This window comes from Panthera tigris, chromosome A2 (genome assembly GCF_018350195.1).
Source record: "Panthera tigris isolate Pti1 chromosome A2, P.tigris_Pti1_mat1.1, whole genome shotgun sequence".
NCBI classification, from domain to species: Eukaryota; Metazoa; Chordata; class Mammalia; order Carnivora; family Felidae; genus Panthera; species Panthera tigris.
Genome location: NC_056661.1, coordinates 24,386,092 through 24,399,371, shown reverse-complemented (window position 1 = coordinate 24,399,371; position 13,280 = coordinate 24,386,092). Strand labels below are relative to the sequence as shown.

General features: G+C 39.6%; 2 protein-coding genes across 2 annotated transcripts in view; one reads left to right on the top strand and one right to left on the bottom strand.

The window, feature by feature from the left end:
- ERC2 (ELKS/RAB6-interacting/CAST family member 2) overlaps nucleotides 1-13,280 on the top strand; it is a 709,181-nt gene that overhangs the window by 161,562 nt on the left and 534,339 nt on the right. The gene's annotated exons all lie outside the window — the stretch shown is intronic.
- Nucleotides 12,578-12,878, bottom strand: LOC102959864 (small ubiquitin-related modifier 1-like). The gene has a single exon (XM_042979178.1). The coding sequence runs from the start codon at nucleotides 12,857-12,859 to the stop codon at nucleotides 12,578-12,580; it is 282 nt and encodes a 93-aa protein (XP_042835112.1). The 5' UTR covers nucleotides 12,860-12,878.

Genomic DNA, 13,280 nt, shown 5'->3' with positions numbered 1-13,280 from the left:
TTTTGAGGAAGAGAGTTCCTTTTATAATTTGCACAAAGGTGCCATATAAGCTAGTGGCAGCCCTGCCATCACACATTTCTTTGGAAGCTTCTACTCTGGTGGGCAAAGTAATACAAATCATTATCTCAGAAGTCATAATGTGGTCGAGAGCCATAAGAAAAGTATAGTTTGTTTAATTTGCACATTTCATGCATATGAAAATAGAATCCTCCATAAAAGAGGTCCTTGAATATACCTTTCATCTTGAAGCTATCACTAATGCCTGCATGTGTATGTTGCTATCCTTTCCATGTGAAGGATAAATAATTTAAGAAATGAAGGCAGGTGAGTGACATGGTAGTTGTGCTAGAGAAATGGGGACAGGGATACCCCTTTTGTACATGAGGCTATACTACACTATAATATATGTTTTCCTTCAGGACTTTGTGTTTTGGACTTGAGGACTATACACATAACTTAGCATTGGCCATGTGGGCATTATTGGCTTATCTGCTGTCATGCCTTGGGTTGACACATTTTACACATGTTCTTGTTGTTATTCCACTTTCATCTCCATTTCTTTCTAGAGATAGTCTGCTGTTTTACATGGAATTACATTTGAATAGTCACTGAGAGGAAACGTGTCTGTTTAACTTAGCCTCTTTATTATTTAGTTATTCAAGTATTATATTAGTTTTAGGTGTACAATATAATGATTCAACAATTCTATACATTACTCAGTGCTCATCAAGATAAGTGTGCTCTTGGGGCGTCTGGGTGGCTCAGTCGGTTAAGCGTCCGACTTCGGCTCAGGTCATGATCTCACGGTCCGTGAGTTCGAGCCCCACGTTGGGCTCTGTGCTGACAGCTTAGAGCCTGGAGCCTGCTTCCGATTCTGTGTCTCCCTCTCTCTCTGCCCCTCCCCCGTTCATGCTCTGTCTCTCTCTGTCTCAAAAATAAATAAACGTTAAAAAAAAATTAAAAAAAAAAAGGTAAGTGTGCTCTTAATCCCTTTCACCTATTTCACCCATTCCCCCTACCTGCCTTCCCTCTGGAGACTGCCTGTTTGTTCTCTGTATTTAAGAGTCTGTTTTTTTTAATCTCTCCTTCTTTAAATTTGTTTGTTTTGTTTCGTAAATTCCACAAGTAAGTAAATTCCACAAATAATATGGTATTTGTCTTTTTCTGACTTGTTTTAGCATTGTACCCTCTAGGTTGTCCCAAATGGCAAGATCTTATTCTTTTTTATGGCTGAGTAATATTCCATTATATGTTCTATATATATGTTACATTATATATATATATGTATACACACATATACGTATTCATATATATAACATATATAACATATATGGTGGAATATTACCCAGCCATAAAATATCTATTCCATTATATATAAATGTGTATATATATGTATGTGTGTGTGTAATTGTATATCATTAACATTATCTATCTATCTATCTATCTATAGGTGTAACTGTATTTCACCTCTTCTTTATCCATTCATCTATGGATGAACACTTAAGTGCTTCCATAACTTGGCTATTTTCAACTTGATCTTTTTAGATGCAGTAGTATTGTTGATGCAGATAACAGAGAGCTCTTCTAGATGGGCAGGGCAGAAAAGAGAGAATGCAGTTACTGACAGGGAACCAGGTAGAAGAAAACCTACTTTTTTGTACAAGTGGTAAACTCCTGGGTTATTTTTCTTTTTGGGTCCAGATGTGCCAAAATTGGTCATTTTGACTGGATTGCAAAGAAGGATTGCACTGGATATTTTGGTGTTGATGTCATTCTTATGGTTATTAATGCTAGAGCTCTCAACTGTGAGCCTAAGTTGTGAGCTGTGGGGGAAATGATTTGTTCTTAGTAGTTAGGGTAATGAAATTTGCAAATAATGTGTTAAAACTAAATTATGTGGTTATATTATAAAATAAAATGATATAAATATGAGATGCAATATTAGATAGCTTATATAATAGAAAGTTTGGACCCCTAGTTCTCTGAAGGAGGTTGTGTTGTTATCTTTATAAGTGTAGCAACTAGGGCTTAGAGAGGTTAAGTTCACAGTGCTGGGAAGTGGAGGGAATGGAATTTGAATCCAAGTCTGACTGACAAGATTCCCACTCATGTTTATATTTCCCTGAGCTAAAAAGACAAGGGGTTGTATGTAACCACATCTCTGGACACCACCATGGGGATGTGTGAATGTCACTGTTTCTGTGTAGGATGACTGACTATTCCAGGCGCCTAGGAGTGAGAAGGTTCCAGGATGTGGGATTCCAGTTTATAAATCAGAAAAGTGCTGGACAAATCAGGCGGAGTTTGTCACCCTACTCCTGTATGCCATGGTAGGGACAAGGTAAGGATCAGGTGGGAACCATTGGATTACTTCATCATCTTTGCTATCGTTATGTGTATTCCGGATGGTTTGGATGAGAGTGTGGTTTTTCCATTACACTTTTTCAGGATGTAAAGAAAATGTGTAAAGAAATTGCAGGACTGGTTTTTTAGGCAGCTCATTGGCCAGGATCCTCAGAGTCTTTCTAAAAACAGGTGAAGTAGAAGTTATAAATAAATACATAAGTATATAGCCTGCCATGATGGTGGGAAACACACTTATTCCCCTTCAGATCTGGCCACAGTGGTCTCATTTCAGCCAGATGTCTCAGTCCTGTTTTGCCCTAAGTTGATGGATTTTAGTAATTTGGTGCTGGGGGCTGGGGGTGGAGGGTACATACCCTTACCCTATCTTACCCTGATTGGAGGCTGTGTCACCTCAATTATAGGAGTTTAGAAACTAGAATTTAGTATTTAACAACTATTCACATTATTGTAACTGGAGAAAATAACAATAAATATGCTTATTTAAAAATGGAAATTTGGTGAGCACTTGGGTGGCTCAGTGGGTTAAGTGTCTGACTCTTGGTTTTGGCTCAGGTCATGATCTTGTGGTTTTGTGAGTTTGGGCCCCACATTCGTCCCTGCACTGGCAGCACAGAACCTGCTTGGAATTCTCTCTCTCCCTCTCTCTCTCTGCCCCACCCCCAACTCACTCTGTCTCTGTGTCTCTCAAAATACATATATAAACTTAAAAAAAAAAAGAAAAAATTAGAAATTTGCTACTTGGAAGTATCTGCTCCCTTGAGGAAATCTTTCTGGTTTCATCATCTTTGTGTTGAAGAGCTGCCTGTGGGCCTGGCAGTTGTACAGAGGGAAATTTATCTGGTGCCTTTTTTTGTAAAAAATGAGAATGATTTGTCTTTTTTTTTTTTTTTTTGGTGCTCTTTTGCCTTCATTGGAAACTTGAAATTTTTTCAGCTCATTGATAGTTTACCTATCTGGTCACACTTTTTTTTTTTTTGGTTTATTTTTTTCCCCCTTTTTAAACAGTTTGGGTGTGGGGAGGAAATATCTGTGCCTCTTTAGGACATCTGTTGTTTGTTGTTATAGCTGACTTTGGAATGCTGTCCTTGGAACTGCTTTCCGATGTGGAGTATATGTATGCAGTGCTTCATTAACTGATGGTGTGGGAGAAGGGAGCTTTCCTTATAAGACAGCTCCCCAAGTGACCATAGCCTCGCCCTTTATGTGTCAACACTTTCAAAAATGATTAACCACTCTGAGGGAAGTCTTTATAGATTACAGCTATTGGAATACTTCCTGACTTTCTTACACAGAGTGTCCCCAGCAGATTGGAACCTTTTATTCATAGCTCAGGGTCAAGATTAGCAGTGTCTATTATTATTCTTTCTTGTGAGGGGGTAGGTGCCTTGGGGTGGTCTTGGGAATATAGGGTTATTTGCCTCTCTCCTATGTGGTCTCAGATTATCTCCTTTGCATGTATATTTTTGGTGTTTTTTTTCTGGTTCTTCCTATGCTGCTAGAGGACATCTATCTCTGTTAACAATGTTGGTGTCTCTAGCATGTGTTTCACATTTCATCTTTTTATTGTTAGTTTGCTGGAGACTGGGAATTAGAATGCCAAGCTTGTTAGAAGTGTGCAGAGTAGGTAGGGTTTAAACAGACTGATCTATGATTGAGTGTGTCTTAATGTGTTGAACTTGAATGATCTAAGATAGGACTTCTAGATAATTGTGATGTAAGTGTGTTGTAAGTGTGTTTGACACTGGTGAAATAAAGCTTGTGGAGAATTTGAGTTGAGAACCAGGAAGGATCTTCTGCCTCAGAATGTTAACTTGACTTCACTTCTTTTTTAGTCAAGATAGTGCTGGGAACTCTGAATTCTTTTCTGATATCCTTTCTTTCATCTGGACATGGAACAGAGTTTTATTCATGCTGTTTGGATCTTGCATGTTTATAATGTGAGCCAAAGTACTAGTACTTATGAAATCCCCCTTGTTTTCTTGCTAATGACAGATCCTGAATTTTTTTTATCTTTAGTAACTTCACCTCCTATTTACATCTTTATCCTCAGCCAAGCTGGGTGTAACTAAAAAATAGGAATAGGGGTCACCTGGGTGGCTCAGTTCATTGGGCGTCTGACTTTGGCTCAGGTCGTGATCTCACAGCATGAGTTCAAGCCCCGTGTCAGGCTCTGTGCTGACAGCTCAGAGCCTGGATCCTGCTTTGGATTCTGTTGTCTCCTTCTCTCTCTGCTCCTTCCTCCCCAGCTCTCTCTGTCTCTGTGTCTCTCTCTCAAAAATAAATAAACATTAAAAAAATAAAAAATAGGAATGGTATCATTCCATTCTCATCTCCTGTGAGAAGCCTCATAGCAGATTAAAATTCATATTTCTTAATACCTTGAAAAAGTCAGCTGTGGATAGTGTGTGAGGGTCTGGGAGAAGATGGTGAAAATTAGAACTTTTAAACCAATATGTTTTTCTTAGTCTGTTTTATTAGACTGTGAGTGTACATTTTATCAAATTGCCAGCCTGTCTGTTTTGGTCTTATTTGCTTGAAATTAGAATTGCTTTGGATAAGTAGGAAAGTTAAGTCATTTGTACCAGTTAGGGTTAATATAATAAATTTAAAGCTGTTTTAGTTTTCACATTACAAACTAACAATTCTATATTATTCTGGCCTACTGAAAATTTCTCAAGTTTTTACTTTCTGTGATTATGTAGGGGGCTAGAATAAATATATATGTTAGAAATCTCTTGTATTTCTGAGTCAGTGAGAAAATCAAAAGCTGATTGGATTGACAGTCTAAAAATAAAAATCACTTTGAATTTGGTACTGTCTTGTAATTTACACAAAGCCTAAGAGTGAAAAGTTAAAGGCTCTTCTACCTGAAAGACCATAAGATGAATGGAAATGGGCTAGTGTTGTATTTTTCTTTTTGCTACTGTGATTTTTGTTTGTTTGTTTTGTTCTGCAAATGCCTTTTCTAGTTAGTCTCTGTGTGGGTAGTAATAAGATTAATTCTGTTTTAGGGGGATTAGCTCATGGCTGTGAAGACATGCAGGGTTAAAACTTCTGTAGCACAAATGTAAGACCAAAGAAGACGTGACAGTCTGTGGAATGTTAACTTCTTACAGGGAATTAGTTAAAACTGTACTTTTATGCAGGAGGTCCCTCTTACACGAAGATGTTCATATTGGGATCCAATTAGGACCAAAATTTGTATAAATAATGAGTAAAGTTAGTAAGTTTAGTTTGGACTTTGATCTTACAAATGGAATTAGTTAAATGAAATTTTGTATCTCACATTTGACAAAATGTATGCGCCATGTATTAAGAAATATTTAGATCAAAGAATGAAATCCAAATATCAATTTTGATTTAGTATGAAATTTTTCTGATCAGATTGACAGCTAGCATGATGCAATGTCCGTCAGTCAGTGTTTGACCTTCATGCTACCATTAAAAAAAAAAAAGTCATTTTCCCAAAAGTAAATTAGAGAGCTGCTTCACATTTCCCAGCAGCCTCTTTAATCTGTTGTTATTCAGCCTCTTTAATCTGTTGTAATCTGAAAATCTGAACAATTTTCTTTTGTTCTTTTGAATTTCCTATCCTGCCATCATCCTCCTTAATCATCCCACATCAACAGATTGTCACTGTTGGTAGTTCTGTCTGAGATTCATTGGTTGCCCAGCACCTTGCTTTCACTGAGTGCAAGATGTGTGCCAGATACTGTGCTGGGTGGTGGGATGATGTGGCCACAGCCTTTTTAGTCTTACAGTAGGGACTTGAAGAGTAGTAATACCAAACATGGTCTACAAAACCTGCAAAGAATGATCAATTTCCATTAAGTGTTAGGAACCCCTATAGGAAGTGGCATTTGAAAGGGGACAGATGTCAGGAGATGAAATGGGATGGGGTAGCAAGTCAAGCAAAAGCTCAAGGGTAGGAACACACAGGGAAAGTTCAGAGGGCAGTGAGTTGTGTAATTTGGCCAGGACATAGCAAAGGCACGGAGGATCAGAGACAGTTTGGGATGAGAGGTAGGTGAGGCTTCCCTAGTCTTTACTGACTGCCCACCAGGCACTGTAGATACAACCGTTCATAATATAGACATTGTTGATTCTCTCTTTTTTTTTTTTAACGTTTATTTATTTTTTTGAGACAGAGAGGCAGAGCACGAACAGGGGAGGGGCAGAGAGAGAGGGAGACACAGAATCTGAAACAGGCTCCAGGCTCCGAGCTGTCAGCACAGAGCCCGACGCAGGGCTCGAACTCACGGACCGTGAGATCATGACCTGAGCCGAAGTCGGACGCTTAACCGACCGAGCCACCCAGGTGCCCCGACATTGTTGATTCTTATGGAAAACAACAGATTGCACATAGTTAAATCATTTCATTTACTAAAAAAGGCAGGGAGTATTTAACAGAGTTTCTTAACTTAGAGGAGGCAAAGAAGGCCTCTCTGGATCAGTGGCGTATAAGCTGAGACTTGAAGGATCAAAAGAAATTCAAGGAGGGGGTGGGGAAGGAAGGGTGGGAATGAATTGGAGGCAAATAGCATAGTTTAGTCAAGTCTGGAGGCAACAGGGAGCTGAGTCCATAGCATAGGAACCAAGGAAAGTCTAGAGCTGTGCTGTCCAATGTGGTAGCCATAGTTAGATGTTACTTTGAGCATTTGAAATGTGGCTATTGCAATCAAGGGACTGAGTTAACCTCCCCATGCTGGTCTAGAATACCTATAACAGAGGGAGACAAGTTTTCATGGGACTGAAGAGGACCATTGGAGAGTGAGTTTGTGAAATATGGTAAACTATGGTGAGCAGTCAAGACTTTATTCTAGAATGGTAGAGAACCACTAAAAGATCTTATGAAGGGGTGAGCCATAATCAGATTGGCATTCTGCAGTTGGCCTGTGAATAGGATGCTACTGCTGGATTTGAGCAAGGAGGGGGTAGTCATAAAGTTGTACCTAAGGAGGATTGATCTGGAGTAGGGTATGGAATAGACTGGACAGGGGATGGAGGGAGGTGGAGAGGTCAGAGGGGGTAGAGGTAGAGCATAGTGGTTTATAATGCAGGCTCTGGAGTCTGATTGCCAGAGCCAAATTCTGGGTTGGCCATCTTCAATTTGCTTGGAGGAAGGATGTTTCAACTTTGTGAGCAGTGCTTGGTCCTGGAACTGGCCTGACTTACGCAGCTACAGGACAAGTGGAAGGGGGGTTATTTGAGCTTGCAATCACAGTCTCTGGGGGCCATTGTGAGTTGCCATTCTGGGAGTGGGGCACAGGGACTATGTTCTCATGTTTTTTGTTTCACTTGGTACAGAAATTAAGGTCCCTTGATGACATCTCATTCAATCTTCTTTGACCTTATTTGGTAAGCTTTTCACTAAACTTTTATGGAAAGTCTGTTATTCTCATCTGCTTCCCATAAGAAAGTGTTTGGCAGTGGCAGCGAGTCCCAAGACTTACTGGAGAGGAGTGGTTTCCTGAAGGTCCCCCACAACATTCTCCTAGAACTTGCTTTCCCCAGTTGCAGACCAAGCACACTGATGGAGCAAATTTGCTTTCTCTTTGGAGCATTCTGAGAGGTGTGGCTAGGAAGGTGGAATGAGAATTGGAGCAGGCAGCATATGTGGAAATTAACACTGTAGTTGCAAAAAACCCTAGCTAGCACGATTAGAAAAGGAGGCATTACTGAAAGGACAGCTTGTGGAATCCAAGTGCTGGATACAGTAGTCCTGAGGAAGAGCTGGAGAGCGGAACCCTAGGATTGCCAGGATGTTTCAGTTCTTCTGACTACGGGCATTACCTGTGCTGCATCTTGCTTCATGTGGTCACCTCAGCCAGCCCTAAGCTCTTGAATTTACCTTTCATAGATCCAGCTGGAACCTGGGAGAGAGCCCAGCTTGGGTCAGTTTTCACCCTTGCTCTAGGCAGGCCTGATTTGCTAGGAATGACCTTGTGAAACAAATATAGCTCCAGGGCCTCCCTTGCCATGATGCGTAGGGCAGGAGTTCTGCTTAGTTGTTGTCAGAATGGTGTTCACTATGGTATCATATATAATAAATATACAATATAAATACATACATAAATATTAATTTCCTAAGCCCTATCTGAGATATTATATCAAAAATTAGTCTAAAACCCACTTTTTCTCCTTATACTTTTACATCCTCAGCCACTCTGGTATAATGCTTATTTACAAGAAAACTCTTGGGGTGCCTGAGTGGCTCAGTCAGTTGGTTGAGCATCTGACTCTTGATTTTGATTCAGGTCATGATCTCATGGCTTTGGGAGATGGAGCCTTGTGTTGGGCTTTGCACTGACAGTGCGTAGCCTGCTTGGGATTCTCTCTCTCCCTTTCTCTCTGTGCCTCCTCACTCTGTTTCTTCTCAGAATAAATAAATAAACTTAAAAGAAAAGAAAACTTGATTTTGCCTTGTTTTTTTATAATATCAGCTATTTATACATATGAATGGAAGGGTAAAACCTAATTTTATATGATACTTCAATGATATACATCTTTTTGGGGAGGAGGAATTAGAGCGAATGTCTTCCAAGAATTAAAATTCACTGTGTATGAAAGATCACATTTGAGATGATCATGATTTATAGAGTAAAATATAGGTTTAAGGTCCTAAACAGCTACTTGGTGAATGAAAGAGACAGAATTTTTGTGTTGTAACAACTTTGGTAAATATTGTACGTAAAATGAAAATAAATCAAAGTTCAAGTTGTACAAGGTAGAGTTTCTGGTGATTTCTGTGATATATTCCACTTTTATATCTTGAATATCACGTTGAATCAGGAGGCAATAAAAATATAGGTCTCTAGTTTAGTTTATGGTTGGTAAACTACAGCCCATGGGCCAAATCTAGCTTGTCACTTGGGTTTTTAGATAAAGTTTTATCAGAGGACTGGCATGCTGATTTGTTTACATATTGTCTCTGGCCACTTTTACGCTACAATAGCAGAGTTGAATAATTGCAACAAGAGACCATTTATGGCCTGCAAAGCAGAAAATGTGTGTTATCTGGCTCTTTACAGAAAAAGTTTGCTGACCCCTGGTTTAGGTCATCTGAGGCAGTGACTTTTAAAGTGGCACTGAGGGGTCCTAAAACCCTGTGAGACAGGCCGAATCAGCCAAGGGTGATACCTAGCAGGGCAAGCCATCTGGGCCCCTAGTCCTATTTCATCCAGAGTAGTTTGACTCTGTTGGGCTTCTGTGTAAGAAGTGATATGAATAAAGAAAGGATTGTCTTGCTTCAAAAATGCTATCAAAGCTACTGATCTCAAAGCACAGGAAGGCGTTCAGAACAGAGAGAGGGTCTCTCTCAGATTGTCTAATTATCTTATTGTGAACAAAGTGATTGCCTTGGCTTGACATAATGTCTCCAATGTAGAAAAAAAAATCCTTGACAGGAATTTGGATGCTGAAGTGGACCTCTGTAATTACTGACTTGTTGGAAATTGCTTTTCAGTCTCTGGCAGGCTGATTTCCCTTTTTACAGGCAGAGATGCTGAACTTCTTTCTGGGCTGCAGTCAGATTTTAAAAGACTGCTCTGTGACTAGAGTTGATGAAGGGGTGAAGTTCATACTCACAAGGCAATGGCTGAAAGTAAAATGTGCCAAATCCTGGACTTTGGTTCTAATTCTTAAAGCATCAACACATTAATCTGATGCCATGGAAAATGGCCTTTAACATAGCTAATTTCCTCAAGTGTTTCTATTTTTGTAACTTAGGGGAAAATCTAAATGTGAATTGCAAGAGTTACTCAGGGTGAGAAATGGAGCCTTGGGATTGGGCAATAAGGATAAGGCCATTTGGTTTAGTTTAGGTTAAGCCATATAAACTGCAGATGGTTATCAAGCTTGCCATGCCTGATGAAGATTTTAAACTATGATGTATTACGGTATATGATATGCCAAAAGAATTGCAAAGTCTTGCCAATTTATATGGGCAGAGACTTGGGGCATATGTTTGCAGATGAATTTGCAGGGTGTTAGATCAGAAGGGTGGAATTTATTGTTGGAACAAACACAATTTATACATATGGATGCAGTGACCAGAGGTCATCTAGAAGGGAAAATCTAGAAAGGGTGATGGGGATTGGGTAGCACTTGCTTCATCCCAGAGGCTTTACATATATTATCTCATTTAATCCTCACAGTGTCCCTTTGAGATAGCTATTATTATCCATATTTTACAGATAGGGTAACCATTAATTAAGTACTTCTCAAGGTCATACAGCTAGTAAGTACTTAAGCATATTTGCCCAATGTTTTTCCAGGGGGATGTGATTGGAGTTGGAAAGTGAGTGAGTGTCTGAGAAGAGCTCCCCTGCACCCAGCCCCATTTCATGTGAGGGAAAGGAGAAGCAGATATGGTCTCCTTAGATCCAGAAATCTCTGAATATAATTCAGGAGGAATCTAAAGCAGTGGGGGAACTTAGCTTGTTTCCCAGAGCAGGCTGGGGAGACTAGGTGATGTATATTCAACTGGCCTTGTGAGTGGAAAAGTGGCAATGGCTGAAGACAGCCATATAAGACCCAAGCTCCAATGTGGTATGGAAAAAGAAGCAGTGAGGCCCTTAGCTGTCACAGGAAGCTGTGGTAGATGCTGAGAGGGTTGGAAGACTGGGGAGTCATGGGGCAGGGCCAAGAAGGACTCAGAGTGCGTGGATCTTGTTGAAGTCCATGGTGGGTGCTGCAGTCAGCAGTAGTTGACCTCAGAGGTCAACACCCAAATCCAGGTGGCACCAGTTACTCAGACACTACCTGTAGATGGCAAATATGCCCCAGGGGATGCTTTACCATTTAGGAATTTAGGGGTAGATGAGAAGGTGGGGAAAGAAGAGAATCTCAAAAGACTGATGTTTAAGTAGTGGTGACTGAGTTATTTCTAATTGCCAAGGTTATGTTGTTGTACCTTTGTTCTTTACCAGGGGGTTAGAATTAGGAATTTGGAGGCTACAATGAAATTAAGATATAGAGATATAACATTTTTTGGTACATCAAATATAAAGTTATATTTTGCACATTTCTCTTAATTGCTGATAATTTTTAACCAGAATCAGCTAAATTAATTATGCTAATTTTTTCACATTAGTGACTAATAGTTTGAATATGAATGGTTTGAAACCATGTTCATGTATATTATTTCACTTAATTTGGGAGGCATGTACAATTGTTTAATATTATGAGGCAGGGTACCATTATTATTTTTTACAAATGTTTTATTTATTTTAATGAGGCTGGTACAGACAATGTCCATTTAAAACACATATCCCAGGTCAAAAAGTACAAATAAAATAAAAAAGAGTAGTGTTCTGTTGAATACACTTCTGCATGAATAACTTTATTAATTGTTAATGAAAATTAGAACATTTCTGAGATCTTCTTAAAAAAATTTTTTTTAAAAATGTTTTATTTATTTTTGAGCGGAGTAGAGGAGGGGCAGAGAAAGAGGGAGACACAGAATCCGAAGCAGGCTCCAGGCTCCGAGCTGTCAGCACAGAGCCCAGTGCGGAGCTCAAACTCATGAACTGTGAGATCATGACCCGAGTCGAAGTCAGACACTTAACCAACTGAGCCACCCAGGCACCCCTCTGAGATCTTCTAATAAGACTTTTCTTGTATCTTAAAACACTTTCTTTTCAGTGAAACCATCTTTGAGTTAGTCATTACCCTCACCATCTCTGTCATCTTGATGCCAGCATGGTATTTCTCTTCTTTTGGTCCAGACCCTCAAATTTTAAAAGTAGCTTCAAGTTAAGGAAAGGTCATTTTTCCACAGTTCAGTTCTCTGAAAAACTTTCATCTCCCACTGAAAATCATAGTCCAGGAGTGAAGCAATCACAAGTTAGAACTTCAGGGCCAACTGGAAAGTCGTTGTGAACACTCGCATTGGTCAATCTTATTTATCATAAGACTGAAAAAGCACAGCCTGGGAAAAGTGGGCCCTCTATGCATGCACGTAATTTTTAAAAAGGAGAGGGCTATATGAAGGGGGCTGAGGTTTGATCACCAAAAATCAGCACAATGAAAACAGGTGGTAATGAATAATGGGCACTAGAATTCAAATTAGCAGATGTTTTAAAGAGATGGGGTGCCAGTTTTCAATTTCATTTTGATCACCACGTTACAAAAGAACTAATTTTAAAAATAGAAAAGGATTGAGGGTAAAGAAAAAAAAAGAAGAATATATAAATCATCGAATCATTGATCATTGTTCCTGATAAACTTCAATCACATCTTCCTCCATTCCAATTTCTTTTGGAGTGTAATTATCAGCACTTCTCTGATCTTCAAAGAGAAACCTGAGTGAATTCATTGGAACACTCTGTCTTTGGCAGTATGATGTTTTGAGTTTATTGAGGTGTGTTGTCATTTTCACTTTGAACTGAATCTCACTGCTATCCTGTCCAATGACTTTCAGTTTAATGTGTTCTCCTACCTTCTTATCCCACAAGTCCTCAGTTGAAGGTTTTGCCTCCTGGTCAGACATGGTGATGGTGGCTTCATCCAGGGTCTCCATACAGTAGCGCCCTCAGGTAGGCAGAACCTCGCTCCAGGGTTTACAAATCCATCCCTCTTCCCCACCGCACCATACCGCGGCTCTGCAAGGTACCATTATTATCCCACATTTTACAGTTAAGGAAACCGAGGCTCAGAGTAATTAGCTTACTTGGCCAAGGTCACACAACTGGTCAATGAATGATGCTGAAATTATTGATTCAACATCCATTTTGAATTATCAGAACCTGGCATGGGACCTGACACGTAATAAGAGCACAATAAATATTTGAATGAATGAATGATGGCTCAATTGTGTGGCAGTGTCAGTAGGCTAGTTGGTAGGTTGGGAATCCTGTTGTGAGCAAGGTAAGGAAAGAAAAATTAATCAGAGCTGGATCCTCCTCTAGGTG